The sequence below is a fragment of the Gasterosteus aculeatus genome, chromosome X (genome assembly GCF_964276395.1).
Source record: "Gasterosteus aculeatus chromosome X, fGasAcu3.hap1.1, whole genome shotgun sequence".
Classification (NCBI taxonomy): domain Eukaryota; kingdom Metazoa; phylum Chordata; class Actinopteri; order Perciformes; family Gasterosteidae; genus Gasterosteus; species Gasterosteus aculeatus.
Genome location: NC_135698.1, coordinates 1,794,949 through 1,810,005, shown reverse-complemented (window position 1 = coordinate 1,810,005; position 15,057 = coordinate 1,794,949). Strand labels below are relative to the sequence as shown.

Here is a 15,057-nt window from a genome sequence, read left to right as displayed (position 1 = left end):
GTTTTTCTTCTTTTTGGAGCGACTGTGACGTGATACCGTATTACTACATGTTCTAAATAAGAGTAAAGGCCTTAACATTGTAACGAGGGCAGCGTTGGCGCGACGTGAGCACAGCGCGCACGCGGCATTTTAAAGTTCGACCTTTAGCGTCGACTCTGCATTGCTGTCTATATAACCTGTGAGTTGGAAGAGCCAAACGTGGTTTAACAACCTTCATCCTTTCTCTAAACATGCATTCGTCAAAGTAATCAGCTATTAGGGATTTATAGTTATAGACTAGAACTGAATGTGATTTGATCAAATTTATTTTGCAATAGCTCTTACAAATGTACTTCAGCATCATTGCCACAAAATAATAAAAATATAGAATCACTTAAATATCTGCTTAATTAGTTAAAAAATATATATAATATATATATATATATATAAATTATATATACAGTACTGAGCATACTGTGGTATTACTATTTTTAATGCCATTTTAATAGTATTTCTTTCCTCTATTCTGTATGTGTTTTTATACATTAGCGAGGTATATTTCATCATTCTAAATATTCATAGTCAGTGTTTCAGGATCAGGAATCAGGAAACATTTATTAGCCAAAATATGTCAAACATACAAGGAATTTGTGCACAAGTAATAAAATAAAGTGGAATGAAATGCTAATGCAATGGGTTAGTAGAATAAGGCTAAGGCTATGGGTTAGTATAAAACAAGGGAATAAAGGTAAAAAAAAAATTAAATATTAAAAAGAAAAATATTAAGCATTTGTTTGTACTTTTTATATTTGGCTGATACTGTTATTTTGAAAAGCTTGGAATCGCATTGTATTCTACGCCCATCACTTAAACTAACATAATATCTATTAACACTGTTTCTGCTGCATATACTGCTACAACTACGAGGACACTACTATGCTCAAGCAGTTTTATCCAGCGGCTAATACATACATTCATATCAATGTAACGGCGAAGGACTTTTATTGTGAAGGTGGAGATCTCCTCGCCTCGGCCCGGAAGTAATCCTCTGGTTTCCTCGAGATTCCTCCAAGGAAGATCGGTCGAGTTGGTGGAGCTGGAGATATTGTTCGCCTCTGGTTGGTGTGTGACATCGCGGTGCGGTGCGGTGCGTTGCGGTGCGGCGCGCGTTGCGGCGCGGCGTGGCGCGTTGCGGTGCGGTGCGGCGCGGCGCGTTGCGGCCCCCGCATGGCGCTCGCGGATGAAGTGGCCGCGTTGTGCCTGCAGCGCTGGAAGCAGCTGCCCCGCACAGGGAAGCCGGAGCCCGGCAGGGAGTGGACGCTGCTGGCCGCCGTGCTGCAGGTCACCCGCTGTGCGAACGCAGGTCGTAGTTCACGCGCGCAAACACCGTTAACTTTTAGCTTTTGTCTAAGCGGCGGGTACGACGTCAGCCCACCGCGGTCTAAACGAGAAGCAGCCGCAGCTCCACCAGCGGCCTGCAGGGGGCAGCGGAGGCCACGTCCTCCAGTAGCAGGAGGACAAAATGAAGACACAGACAGTAGAGCGTGAAGAGGAAGACACGTGTCGCTGTGATGAGTTATGTTCTAATCAAATCCTTCTTGTCTCTTTTTTAGTTAAGAAGGAGGTCGTGTCCCTGGGAACCGGGACCAAGTGTGTCGGGCAGACGGCGATGAGTCCCAGAGGTGTGTGTGTGTGTGTCCCGTTCCTGTCTCCTCAGTCCACCCAAAAAGGACAAATAGGTTTTAAAGCTCCCACAGAAGTGGTGCATTCGTGTTTCCTGCGGAATAATAAGTTCAACGGGGCCTTTTTTCCTTTTTTGTTTCCTTTGGGTCTTTCTGCAGCAGTTTGACCTCTTGTTACCTTTTGTCCTTTGGCTCTTTGTTGTCATTGTGTTGCTTTGTGGTTTTTATTTGGAGGCTTTTCGTGTCATTTCAACGTGTCCTCTCATCCGCTCAGGGGACGTGCTCAACGACAGCCACGCGGAGGTCCTCGCTAGGAGGGGATGCATCAGGTGTGAGACCTCACACAGACCTAGTTGGTTCTTTTGCCGCCGCATGTCGAACACTGACGTGCTACCACGTTGTGTGTGTGTGTGTTTGTGTGTGTGTGTGTGTTAGGTACCTGCTCCAGGAGCTGAAGCGGGCCGTGCGCGGCGAGGAGAACTCTGTGTTCGCTCCGGCAGATCAACGGGGGAAGTGGAGGCTCCGGCCCGGCGTTTCCTTCCTCTTCTTCACCAGTCACACTCCCTGTGAGTCCGGACGCCGGCAGCTCGCCACAGGCCATTCCCGCTCGGATAAATGGAGATAAAAGTTGTCCGAATGTCGTTGCGCGTTCCCAGGTGGCGACGCCGCCATCGTCCCCGTGATCGACAGCCGGTCTCGGCCCCGCCCGCCCGCCGCGTCCACGGAGAGCCACAGAGGAACCGACCTGAAAAGGGCCGCTGAGGAACCGAACGAAGCAGACCGCGCGAAGCGACCCCGTCCGGAGGAGGAGGAGGAGGAGGAGGAGGAGGAGGAGGAGGAGGAGGAGGAGGAGGAGGAGGAGGAGGAGGAGGAGGAGGAGGAGGAGGAGGACGGGGGAGACACGGGGCGATCCGTCCTGCAGAGTCCCGCCGACGAGGCGCCGCCGCCGCCGCGGGTCCCAGACATTCACAGGACGGGGGCCAAGTGCGTGCCGGGCGGCCCGGCCGACCCCCTGAGCCCCGGCGCCGGCTACCACAGCACGGGGGCGCTGCGGGTGAAGCCCGGGCGAGGAGCGCCGACCCGCTCGCTCTCCTGCAGCGATAAGCTGGCCCGCTGGGGGGTGCTGGGCTTCCAGGGCGCGCTGCTGTCCCACTACCTGCAGGAGGCGCTCTACTTCGGCAGCGTGGTGGTGGGGGCGTGTCCCTACAGCCAAGAGGTCATGCAGAGAGCTCTGGTCACACGGTAAGGGCCGAGAGTAGAAGTAGTCACGTTCCCATGGACTCGCCACGCGCGCCCAGAGGAGGCGCCGCCCCCCCCCCGGTGGTGACGAGGGAGAATGCACGCTCGGAGATCGCCGATCGGTGCTGAAGCTGCACCGCTTGCATTTCAGGCTTTATCCATTTATATCAAAATAGGCCGATTTTGACGCGCTTGGATGTCCACCGTTATCGGCTCACGCCCTCAGCAAGCTGTGTCGACCCCCCCCCCCCCAGGTGCGCCCACGTCTCCGACCTCCCTGCTGGTTTCGCCGTGACTCCACCGGAGCTGCTCCGGTCCGGCCTGGAGTTCCCCTTCAGCCAGGCGCAGGCCGAGCGCCGGCACCAGGCGGGACAGGGGCGCGTCTCACCCTGCGGGGCGGGTGAGTAATACCCGTTTACCCACGGACAGTGTGTCCATCCACCACGAACCACGTCGTCTTAGTCCGGCTGGCGGTGGCCCGGATGGACCCTCTGATAACCTCCTCCTTGTGTTTCAGCCATCAGCTGGTGTAACGTGAGCGAGGGGCCGCTCGACGTCACGGCCAACGGCTACAAGCACGGCGTCACCAAGAGGTCCCTGGGCACGGCCGGAGCCAGGTGAAACCCCCGACGCACCGGAAACCGGCAGTCGCCGGGGGCGCCCCCCCCCCCCCCCCGTCACTGCTCGCTAACCCTCAAAACTCTGCGCGCAGGTCCCGCCTGTGCAAAGTGGAGCTCTTCCATTCCTTCCTGTCTCTGGTGGCGGCCACTGACCCCGAAGCGCTTCCCGACTCCCTCCGGTAACAAACAATAGGGCTCCTTGAACGACGGCGCCGGAGAGTCGGATCGGTTTGTCTTTGTGGAGAAAACTCCGGTCTCGTCTGCTGCTTAAAGCAACACGTGTGTGTGTGTGTGTGTCCAGGGGAGCCGAGCTGAGGACGTACTGGGACTTCAAGCGGGCGTCCCGCCCGTACCAGCAGGCCTGGGAGCAGCTGCGCCGCCAGGCGTTCCCTCTGTGGCCGCGCTGCGAGCGCTCCCTCCTGCTCTTCTGCTGAAACGCGGCGGCCCCCCCCCGGAGGTTCCCAGCTCCCGGGTGGGGGTCGGGGGGGAAAACGCCGACCGTCCCGCTTTATTTTGACCGAGGACAAGCCGGCCGGGCGCCTCGGATGGCGGATTTCAGTGTGCGATTCGTATCCGATGTCCTGCCTGAATTAATGCAACCACAGCAGAATCACATCAGCTGTATTGGCCGTGTGTTTTTTCTTTGTTCTGCATAGTTTTTTACAAATAAACAACAAAAAGATCAAATGTGTCCAACCAAAAACGTTCATAGATCTGCGCTAATTAGTAGTAGCTTGCGATGACCTTTTGACCTCGCTCGTATGGACCCGAGAACCCGGCGAACAGCTGTGCCCCTCACGAAGACCGGACAGGGACTGGCGATCGGTTGCGTTGTGGATTCCTCGTGTTGTTAGTTAGGACCACAGGGCCTAATGTGTCCTCTAACTGGACGTGTCAGTGTCTGTTCGGAATGTCAAAAACAAGGGTTGCATAGTTTCGCAGGCAGGAGGGATCTGATGCATTGTGGGATGTGGCATTTACGTTCATGTCGGATGTCCGTCATTGAGGCAGCGCTGCTTTTGCACTTGTAGAATGTCCCAAAATGCCCATAAATGTGTGTTAATCACTTATCAGAATGAAAATGTTGTCCTCATTTCAATCTTGGGTTCCTTTTGTAAAATGTTAAATTTATCTTTTGTTGCATGCTGAATGTGCTAAAGCTTTTCTTTCCGGAATCCAATTGTTCTTTTCCTTTTAAACCCAAAATAATTTTAAAGAATCATGGTTGTTTACATTAATTGAACCCCGAAATTTGCCTTGTTTTGACATTTGTATTGATGAGACATTCTAAATATAGCTCTTATTTTGTATTTGGTATAAAATATAAAAACAGTTAAGTATATTTAATGTATTTTGGCGTCACTACCTCATATTTATGTTCATAGAAGAATGATTTGCAACCAAGGTCCAAAATTCCCATTAACATATTAATCATATACCTCATTAATGAGAGAAACGATTCATGATTTGCTTTAAATTATTTTTTATTAGTCAGCTCTTCCAGCTCCCTTTTGTAGGATATCTAAAACTTTTTACTTATGCCATTTAAGATATACTAAACACACAACACTGATAAAAACTACCGTATACCATAGCATTCCATCAATATATTACACATCTACATACCATGTTTAAAAGCCTGAATGGGCTTAGTGGTGCACATATATATATAAATATATGAATACTGAGCCATGATGCCAGGGGAGGCGGGAATGTATCTAGAACGCGACCATCATCTGAGTGGTTCAGACTTTACTCACAGTATCAGAGGCTGATGAACCCTCAACATTTACATTTGATATTTTTATCAACTAACATTTAGAGGCTTGTGTGGTTTAAGTCATCACAACATAAAAAGATGTATTGTCAGGGTCCAATACAGGGAAAATAAAAAGATGTCACGATAATGACGACTGGCTCACAGTGCGCCCGTCTGAACAGAAACCAGTTCTACAAAGCAGCTGAGAGCATTAATTAATTAACGTTAGCCGTTAGCGGCTAGTGGGAGACCCATTGACCGGGTGAGCTAGTTAACGTTAGCCGTTAGCAGCTAGTGGGAGGCCCATTGACCGGGTGAGCTAGTTAACGTTAGCCGTTAGCAGCTAGTGGGAGGCCCATTGACCGGGTGAGCTAGTTAACGTTAGCAGTTGGTGGGAGACACACTGCCCGGGTGAGCCAGTTAACGTCAGCCGTTAGCTTCTGGTGGGAGACCCACTGCCCGGGTGAGCTAGTTAACGTTCGCCGTTAGCAGCTAGTGGGAGGCCCATTGACCGGGTGAGCTAGTTAACGTTAGCAGCTGGTGGGAGACACACTGCCCGGGTGAGCGAGTTAACGTCAGCCGTTAGCTTCTGGTAGGAGGCCCACTGCCCGGGTGAGCTAGTTAACGTTAGCAGCTAGTGGGAGGCCCATTGGCCGGGTGAGCTAGTTAACGTTAGCCGTTAGCAGCTAGTGGGAGGCCCATTGGCCGGGTGAGCTAGTTAACGTTAGCAGCTAGTGGGAGGCCCATTGGCCGGGTGAGCTAGTTAACGTTAGCCGTTAGCAGCTAGTGGGAGGCTCACTGCCCGGCTGAGCTAGTTGACCTATCCAGTCACAATACCGAGACCTGGGCTTAGTGTATCGGTACCAGTGTTTAGTTGCTCACCGTGTGGGAGAAGCTGGGACAATCATTTAATTTTTTTAAACTAACAATTAACTTTAATCACAAACATAAATCCAAAGATATCGCTTTACTGAATTGTTATTTATTAATAAAATAACAATTTGTATACCAGCATGTTGTTAAAACTTCTTCAAAATGAACGGAATTAACTTGTTTTGCCCGGGATGGTAATGATACATCACAATTCAACTTTGACTAAAGTGTTGGCTTTCTTTAAGCAGGTTTGTGTCTCGCTGTCGTCCCTCACGATGTGCAAATTTACAACAGGAAGCACTTTAAAAGTGTGGCAGGAGCAGCAGCGGCCTTCTCTACGTCTCGCATGCACATGGTCGTTCTCTCGGACGCTCACAGTGCTGAGCGCTCCTGTGGCATTAACGTTAAATACTGACGTTTTACTACATACATACATACAACTGGCTATGCAAATATACCCATAAGGCGGTTGATGATTCTGCTCCAGCGATTATTCTTTGTCACTCCGGCTGAACACAAATATCTGTGACAACAAAGCTGACAGAAAAACGTAGCATGATTGGTGTTTGTGCGTGCGTGCGTGCGTGTCAAAGCCTAAATAAGTTCTCTTTAAATGTGTAATACTGACGTCAGTGTGACAATGAATGACGTGCTTGTAGCGTGCGTTGATTCTTACTTTTTGCTGACATTTCTCCCCACAAGTGACCTTTGTGACAGCGGTCGTGACCAGAACAGCCATTAAAACTCAAGCGTTTCAAGCAAGTTTGCGACCTGTTTATGGGGCTAAAATCTGTGTTTTTCAGTATCAAAAACAGGCCGTAAATTGCTGAGCCGAGTGGGTGGGTGGGTTACTGGCACAACACGCGAAATGTTTGAAACGCGGCGCTCCAGTTTATGCTGAGCCCTCCTGTGTGTGTGCGTGTGAGACGTTAACCGTGTGTTGTATAAAAGGCCTTGAAACCAAAGGTGTTCTCTCCGCTGTAGGCCACGTACAGGAATCCGTCCTCGTCCTTCTCCTTTTCGTACAGCTGCCCCATGGTGAGACTGCAACACAGGACACAAACAGCAGCTAAGCACCATACATCTGCCACATATATATATATACTGTATATATATATAGACCGATACAAGAGATCATTCCTGCCCAGTGCAATAACACTTTACAATAAATCATCCCTGGCTAAATAATGACAATAACAACCCTGTACTGCTGTGATGTTGCTGCTCTTCCTCTTCTCTTTTTACAAATTATTATTATTGTCTCTTTTGGAAGGTTATTCTTTTGTTTCAGTTTTAGTTTATTTAATTTAATCTAATATTTCTATCTCATTATATTGTATATAATGTGTATCTTTTTATTCTATCTATCTAAGCAGCCTCTCATGATGCCACGCCCCTCCCTGCTGATGCCACGCCCCCTATCCTTTGAATCCGAAAATATAAAATCTGCAACCGAAAAACATACTATGATAAATATCAAAAAATATATTTTAGTGAAGAATGAAAAAAAAAAAATTTAAACACTATCTTCAACCCCAAAATACCGTCCACTTATTTATATTTTGAGTACACTGTTGAATTTTCGGGTTGACATTTGTTTTTCAAATCGATCAAAACTTTTGGGCCTGGATTTGGCTCCAAACGCCATGTGACTAACCGGTGGTGCACGTTCGAATACATCAGAGCCTCCGCTAGCGTTGCTAGGAACACCGGTGCACATCGGAGGATTCAGGTTACAACCCTTGGAACGGCGCCGTGGGATCTGGAGTGCGTCTGCATTCCTGCATCCCACTCAATGGATCCATTATGATATTGGCGAGAGAGCGCGGGCTCGTGGCAATTACACTCACATCCACCTTTTATACGTGTGAGACAACAGCTCTCTTGTCTCATTGTCCGCTGGAGATACGGTGGTGGAATAAGGAGATGCTGGGTGACCTCTACAGAGTCACGCAGTATTCGACCGTGGTCATGTGACTTAGCATGGTAGCATAGTGCAGGGCTGCACGGGAGATTGTTATTACCCTTCAAGAGCCACGAGTGCAAACTTAAGTGTGTGGCAGCCTCCACAAGAGAAACGCGTCGGTATCGATGTGACGCGGAGTTCTGGTAAACGGAAACACAAACGGAGGACTGTTCGTTTTAGGTGGGAGTACCTGAACATGCCGCACGGGGACTGACATCTAAGTGACACACTTAGTCAGACTGAAATGGAATGATCGCGGCATGTGACGGTGAATCGGATGAGGAACTGGACTTGCTCGAGATCCCGACGGCGTCTCCTCTCCGTTATCAAATCGAGCCAATAGCGCCATTCGCATTCGCTGTGCTCCTATTAGCATCGCGCACAAATAGCGCAAGATCAGTACCCGCTGACTCGTACTGTGCTTTATTCCCTCGACTAAATAGGACCTTTATTTACTAAAACGCACATGACGACGTGAAGCTATCTGCCGACAACATGATTTACCGAGGGAATAAATCACGGGAGAAGCAGAGTAAAGTCGTCCCTGATGGAGGCGGAGGGTGGCTGCAGGTTTAAGGCACTTCCACGTGGAAGTGGAGAGTTTCGGGCCCAGGAGACGCCGAAGGCGGATGGAGCAGAATTCTTTCCCGTAGTGAAGTAAAAAAAAAAGAAGCCCATTACAAGACCAGGACCGGAAACGTAAGGTTCTTTGAGGACTTTTTACTGTTTTTTACTGTTGTTTTTTTTGTGCCGTTGCCATTTCCCTTTTCAAATGTTCTCAAAGTGAAGCGGCGCTCTCACCTGGACGGGGGGACAGTCTTGTCGACGAAGAGGAAGATGGCTTTCTCCGAAGGCAGCTGGATGCGCTTCCTGATGATCCACATGAACTGGGCCACCGTGATGTCAGAGGGCACCAGGTACTTCCTCTTGTCGATGTCCACTATCTGAGAGCCCGACACCTTCTCCACTATCACCTGCAGGCACCAGCGGTAACAGAGAGAACTGGGTCACGATACTGTGGGACGCCATCAGCCCTTCCTACAAGTGTGGCAACGGCTTTTTCAGGGGGCATTTAGAGGCGGGTGGGGTGTAATTAGCCATCGTGTGCCCACTACTCACCGGTACTCTGTCGGGGTATTTGTTGCGTATCTTGGCGGACTCCACACATCGGTGCTCTGAAGGAGAGACAGCGAAACACACACAGGAGGTCGGGATTAAACGGGATGAGAGAGGCCTCCTGGCAGCCCCCCCCCCCCCCCCCCCCGAGCGGGACCAAGTCGGGGAGGGATAATCTGTTCCAAATCCCAACCACACGGCCGAGAGCGGGCGGAGGCCGCGGAGGTGACGGGTGATACCACGTGGGAGGGTGGGGGGGTGGGATGCATTTAGGTTCGGGCGCGTGGCAGGCTCCTATTAGCCCAGATAAGAGGTCTACTTTTGGAAAACGTCTCCAGCAGCAGAGCTCGGGGAGAAAAGAAGAAGTGGGGAGGTCAAGTGAAGAGGATGCGAACGCGGGACGCGGTTCTCTCATGCAGCCGCCCGGCAGTCTGAGCGATGCTGAATATTGATATTATCAATTAATTAGCGCGGCATGCGGTTAAAGATCTGGAACAAAATTTGAAGACAACACTCTCAAATGATGCGACGATACACGATCACTTGTCACCTCAACTAAATGTCTTGCTCTCATTGGTGTTTTTGCTAGAAGGGGTCGCTGTCTATGCTGTTAACCCATCACTCTGGAACCATGTACGGTTCCTGCACGCAGAACCCTAAAGCTGGAGCGCCTCACGGTTCCCGTAACGAACCCCATTACCAAGGGAATGGTCCTCTTTGAACATCCATTTCATCGTGGCCGGGACGCCGCACGGAGGCGTGATGGCGGCGGGAAGACGGCGAGGAATCCAGAGGGGGGGAAAAACGAGCGGAATCAGAACGTCAACAACGCCTCGCCGCCCGGAGCCTCCCTGCTGTCCGTGTCCCTGTCAGTGACGTCACCGTCCGGGAGCGCATAACCGCGGTGCCTTCGCGGTCTCCCGGAAAGAAATCGCCCTCCGAAGGTGTCCCACATTGGTTGGAGAAATACTGGTATTTTCCTTTAAGGAACAGTGCAGAATAATATATTACTTTGTTCAGTAAAGGTACTTCGTTCAAAAAAAGCACCGGCAGGTATTGGCATCAACACACAACCAAGTACTCATTATGCAGAACATTCCTGCATCAGGTTTATAATAGGATTATATGGATAAGAGGTATTTACGCATTAATATGTAAGGTACCTTAAAGGTTTTCAATGTGGAATTCAGAGCCTACGGCTCTCGCAACAGATAAGCCAATAGCTAGAAGCTAACCGTGCGGTCAAAGCTAACTGACCTAGATGGAACCGGAGGGTGGCGCATAATCCGCTGATGTATTAATATAATAATTACCTATTCGCATGAATCAGAAATGTAACCAGTAGTCATCAAGTTATCAAGCAATTGTACTGAAGGAAAAAGTAGAATATTGTCTAAATTAAGTGAGAGGGAGCGGATCCTTTGTCATCAGTGGTTCCCGCCGTATAACAGCGTGTTAGCATGATGAGCTAGTCACACACACACACACACTAAAAGCATACACACTCTGATTACAACACACGCCGACAAAGAGAGATTTCATCCTATGTTGATGATATGATTTTTTTATTCAAGTAATGTATTCTTTTGTGTCTTTGTGAAAAAATGTGGTAATTGTATGTACAAAAGGAACATGTGATGTGCTAAAAGGGGAAGGTGCCCCCCGAGGATCCAGATGTTTACTCACACTGAGTGAGCAAAACTACACAAGTGTCCGTAAAATGTTGGCAAAAATACTTCAAAACCGTGATTGCTTCTACTTATAAAAAAATTAATAATTATGTAAAATAAAATTGTTCATGTATTTGTTATTTTTTTAAATCTCTAAACTGCCAAATCATCACATTAAAGTTATTCAAATGATGAATGTGATGAGTGGGAAAAAAAGCTTCCGGAGCGAAACAACAAACGTCCTACTGTAACGGAATCCCCTGAACGCGGCACAAAGCTGCCACCGGCAGCCATGGTAACCGCGCGACGCTAGCTAAGCCGAAACACGGCGCGGTGTTCGGCGCTGGACCAGCCGGGAGGCCGACGCGAGTAGCCCGCTGGGGCTCCACGTCTTACACTTATCGAGCCTTAGTCTTCGTTTGTTACACTTGTTTGTCGCCCGCGAGCGTTTCCTCGCGCTCCTCCCCCGGCGGGACTCGACGGTAACTGAATGTAGCTCGTATGCTAGCTGCTAGCTAGCTAGCCAGCCAGCTAGCTGCACACTTGATGCTCCAGCGCGCCAGTTCTAACTCTACGTCTATCGATGGCTTTCTATGACGTCTATTCTCACCCGGCTTTGATTCGGTACAAGACGAGTGTGTGCACGAAAGCGACGCTGTTTCTGCTCGTTGTTTTGTGCCTCACCTACATCTCACCCCTGCTCGTTGCCTACAGGAGCCACGGTACAGTAACCCAACGCACGTCCAACCCCCCCCCCCGGGGCCACTAAATGCCTCGTGGTGTGTAAACGTGACGTGGCGGCTCGTGTTGTTTCAAACAGGTTTCTGGATAAAAAGAAGCACCTACGAGGAACAACCGGATGTGAGGTTCCAGTACCAGACGCTGCTGGTGGCAGCGACCAGTCCTCGGGGAGACTACGTGGCCTGGAGCACCTTCCCCCGCCTCAACGACATGCTGGGGGCCAACCTGCGCATCCCGTCTGTCTCTGTGAGAAAGCACCGTGTGTCCCCCACCTTTCCCTGCATGACGATTAAATGATTAATTTCGCAACATCAGGGGCTGTCAAACTGTTCCAACGGCGCGTCTTTTCTCTGACGTGTGTCTAAAAGGTCAGAGAAGATGACCACAACCGGGACGGGAAGTCTGATCTCCTGATTTTCCGACTGCAGCTACCCATAAAGCCGGAGGAGCAGGTGTACAGCGTCCAACTGCTGCTCACCTTCAGCTACAAGCTCTTTGTGTGTATCGCTCACCGTCCAGGGCAGCCTCACTCGCTCAAAGTCGCCCCGCTGAACTAAAAGAGTCCTCTTTGTTTGCCCCAGCGGATGTCCACGGTGGTGATGCAGAGCCTGGCTTACGTGCAACACTCCTCACCCGTCCCCGGGGCGAAGCTGTCGGTCAGCGGAGACCTGAGGCTGATGCAGAGGACGCCGCTGCCTCACCGCGGGCTGCACGACGTCTACAACGTGAGCGTGCGCCCGTGCGCTCCTGCTCTCGCCGACCAGGCGAAAAGGGCCGTTTTAGAAATGGGGGAGAAGCGAGGCTGCGATTGGATGAATGAGAATGGAACAAAGATGCTCTTCTCATAAGTCCAGGTCCTCCTCGCTGAGTTGTGGTGTTTTCTTTTTCCTTTTGATTGACATGATCTCGTGCCGCCCTCCCATCACATCCTAGATCCAATGTCCTAATACTGTCTGGATGTAAAAGGGAAATTTAAACAAATATTTTAAAATTGATCCGCCGACTCATCTTCAAGGTGTCTTTCTTTTACTCAAGGTGTCGGTGATCGACGGCTCCAGCCCCTTTGCTAGTGCGTACAACCTGGACGGCATCATCCGCCGCTACCAGGAACGAAACCGTAAGTCAACAAGAGCATCTCATTGGAGTTTGCTTGGACGTCACCGGCTCCATCGTGGGTGCCGTAGAACATAAAAGGCGTTTCTCCTCCCCGCAGTGACCACAGTCCTGTCCTGTCCCATGCCGGTCTGGACGGTCGGCCGCGCCGCCGGTTCTCCCTTCCAGCTCGACGCTGAGATCCGGTACCCCATGGAGGTCATTAGATATCCTTTTAAAAAAAAAAATGAAAACGTCTCTGTGTACGACGCGTTCCTCGATGCACGAGGCACTGCGGGGGGGGCTCATCGATGTGGGGGAGCCGTCTCATTCATATATACACTCTATGCTTCTCTAAAATAGCCTGAAATACTTGTGCACGAGTAGGTTAAATCGCGGGCCGAACACCACAAAGGTGCTTTACGAAGCAACCAGGACATCGTCATCCTTCATGTCTCAGTGACCGAATAAGACATCCTTTAGCCTCCTTTGTTAGCGATGAGAAACCTGAGTAAACAGAGCTGAAATGAGCGTTGTTTACTTTGTCTGGTCGGTTGCCGTCTTTTGGCTTCTTCTTCAAAAGCAACAGGATCCATTCATGTCACGCTGAGAAATCGGGCGAGGCCGACGCCTTGTGTCCACAGGTAACCTCGGATGCAGCGCTTTGCAGATCTTTGTTTCGATGTTCAGGATTCGGTTCCCGTTAAGCCTCCTCAACCTCCTCCCACCTATCGCCCCGGCTTCTGGGAGACCGTCAAACACGCCTGGATTCAGTACGTCAGCGTCCTCCTCGCCTTCCTCTGGCTCTCCCAACGCGTACAGAGGTTTGTCTTCCAGAACCAGGTCCTCCCCACCGTGCCGGTGCCGGCGGGGAAAGCTCACCTGTCGTGATGCTGCTCTCGACCTCCCGTCTCAACCCGGGGGGGGGGGGGGGGGCGGTTGGCGATGCTAATAGCCGCTGGCGAAACGCAAAGATGTGTCCTTCCAACTGGTTTAGGAGGTGATAACCAACCAAGATCTCGCCGTAGTCCCTTAATAATTTGTTTCAATGTGTTTTTCACGTGTTGTTGAACCTCTACAGGAAGCACGTCAGTACTCGCGCCGGAAAAAACGCATTTCTTCTGGCAGATTTCTAGAAATTGCTGACCGATTTTCTATATTTTTACCGTTTGTATGTTTATGACAACTTAGTCGTGGGATTTATTGCGGATGAGCTCATTGGTTGTTTCTGTGTTGTTCGCAGCGTTGGTGTTGGACAATAAAAACTAAAAAGTACATTTGCATGACATTAAATTGCAGTGATTTCATTTTACTTCACGTTTATAAGCACTAGAAGAATCGGCGCGTGGCCGTTCATGGGCTTTGGCTACTGTTTTATACCTCCTTGCTTTCTTTTTTTCTCAAGTCAAGAGATTCAATTGTAGTCAAAGCAGAGAAAACGGTTGAGTTATTTAATGTATAACAGGAATAATATAAAACTGAGAACTTTGGCGGAGTTTCTCATTTATTTCCTTTTGTAATGTGTTTTGTGGAGGAATAAACTTCAGCGTCATGGTTTTAATTTCCCCTCTGACGCACTCTCGTGTGTGTGTGTGTGTGTGTGTGTGTGTGTGTGCGTGTGCGCGTGTGTGTGTGCGTTCTGGACCTGTACCACTGTGTTAGCTCATCTAAGCCGCCACATCCGCTAATTTGGGTTGGACCAAACGCTGCGGCGAGGCGCGCCCAGCGCGTTCCACTACGTCACTCCCCCCGTCTGTCAGAGGGCTTCACGCACAGACGGATGGAAACAAACTGCCATTCAGCCGATTAAAACACGCACAACGGCGTGAATCAAATCATGTTTGGGATCATCGTAACATCCGCCATTAAAGGAAAAGGGTTCACCCAAAATCTAAAGCAACAATTCTTTGTCAGACCCGGATTTAAAGGGGCAGATTAGGCCGTCTTTACCAGGCTCTCCCACACTGGGCGAAAAAAATAAGCAAAACCCATAGGAAACATATCAACAAGATCTGAAGGAAATGATCTGTTAGACAGAAAATCACTCGTCTCGGAGGAATACCTCAGAAACCCAAGGTCGCTCCATTAGGAGGAAAACCCCAAATGCTATAAAAAGGCTCAAGGCTCATTCTCAGGGAACATTTAAGTGACATATTTCACCGGAAGGAGTTTTTTTCCACCCGTTTTGTGGACGCTATGCTAACATGCGTTTGCCACGTTCGGGCTGGTCAGATTAGCACGTTAGCATCGCCAACACGACGTCATCGGTTTAGCTGGTGATGGCTCACAAAACGTCTCATCTGACAAAGTGATATGTTTT

The 15,057-nt window shown here is 49.8% G+C and overlaps 3 protein-coding genes across 3 annotated transcripts; 2 read left to right on the top strand and 1 right to left on the bottom strand.

Annotated features, from left to right (window-relative positions):
* The first annotated feature begins 2 nt into the window (after nt 1-2).
* On the top strand, nt 3-4,862 carry LOC120809148 (tRNA-specific adenosine deaminase 1). The gene is made up of 9 exons (XM_078082213.1): nt 3-1,342; nt 1,593-1,661; nt 1,936-1,990; nt 2,097-2,227; nt 2,318-2,903; nt 3,155-3,300; nt 3,418-3,517; nt 3,613-3,699; nt 3,822-4,862. Exons 1-9 carry the CDS (start codon nt 1,207-1,209, stop codon nt 3,952-3,954), a joined length of 1,443 nt encoding a protein of 480 aa, XP_077938339.1. The 5' UTR covers nt 3-1,206; the 3' UTR covers nt 3,955-4,862.
* A 115-nt stretch (nt 4,863-4,977) lies between these two features.
* LOC120809261 (gamma-aminobutyric acid receptor-associated protein-like 2) lies at nt 4,978-10,317 on the bottom strand. The gene is made up of 4 exons (XM_040162941.2): nt 9,935-10,317; nt 9,238-9,293; nt 8,920-9,092; nt 4,978-7,196 (listed from the first exon to the last, which is right to left on the bottom strand). The coding sequence occupies exons 1-4, from the start codon at nt 9,966-9,968 to the stop codon at nt 7,082-7,084; spliced, it is 378 nt and encodes a 125-aa protein (XP_040018875.1). The 5' UTR covers nt 9,969-10,317; the 3' UTR covers nt 4,978-7,081.
* A 659-nt stretch (nt 10,318-10,976) lies between these two features.
* Nucleotides 10,977-14,025, top strand: LOC120809260 (transmembrane protein 231). Its single transcript, XM_078082215.1, has 7 exons — nt 10,977-11,626; nt 11,725-11,891; nt 12,014-12,142; nt 12,227-12,370; nt 12,681-12,762; nt 12,859-12,964; nt 13,466-14,025. Exons 1-7 carry the CDS (start codon nt 11,488-11,490, stop codon nt 13,626-13,628), a joined length of 930 nt encoding a protein of 309 aa, XP_077938341.1. The 5' UTR covers nt 10,977-11,487; the 3' UTR covers nt 13,629-14,025.
* The last annotated feature ends 1,032 nt before the right edge of the window (nt 14,026-15,057 follow it).

What these genes read in the sequence shown, in the direction of transcription:
- LOC120809261 (XM_040162941.2), bottom strand. Translation starts at nt 9,968, where the DNA reads ATGAAATGGATGTTCAAAGAGGACCATTCCCTTG. An exon ending in CAAAGAGGACCATTCCCTTG is followed by an intron (nt 9,294 to 9,934) that starts GTAATGGGGTTC and finishes TCTCTCCTTCAG; the next exon opens with AGCACCGATGTGTGGAGTCC. An exon ending in AAGACTGTCCCCCCGTCCAG is followed by an intron (nt 7,197 to 8,919) that starts GTGAGAGCGCCG and finishes CCTGTGTTGCAG; the next exon opens with TCTCACCATGGGGCAGCTGT.
- LOC120809260 (XM_078082215.1), top strand. Translation starts at nt 11,488, where the DNA reads ATGGCTTTCTATGACGTCTATTCTCACCCGGCTTTGATTCGGTACAAG. An exon ending in CGTTGCCTACAGGAGCCACG is followed by an intron (nt 11,627 to 11,724) that starts GTACAGTAACCC and finishes TGTTTCAAACAG; the next exon opens with GTTTCTGGATAAAAAGAAGC. An exon ending in GGCTGCACGACGTCTACAAC is followed by an intron (nt 12,371 to 12,680) that starts GTGAGCGTGCGC and finishes CTTTTACTCAAG; the next exon opens with GTGTCGGTGATCGACGGCTC.
- LOC120809148 (XM_078082213.1), top strand. Translation starts at nt 1,207, where the DNA reads ATGGCGCTCGCGGATGAAGTGGCCGCGTTGTGCCTGCAGCGCTGGAAG. An exon ending in CACCCGCTGTGCGAACGCAG is followed by an intron (nt 1,343 to 1,592) that starts GTCGTAGTTCAC and finishes TCTCTTTTTTAG; the next exon opens with TTAAGAAGGAGGTCGTGTCC. An exon ending in GACGGCGATGAGTCCCAGAG is followed by an intron (nt 1,662 to 1,935) that starts GTGTGTGTGTGT and finishes TCATCCGCTCAG; the next exon opens with GGGACGTGCTCAACGACAGC.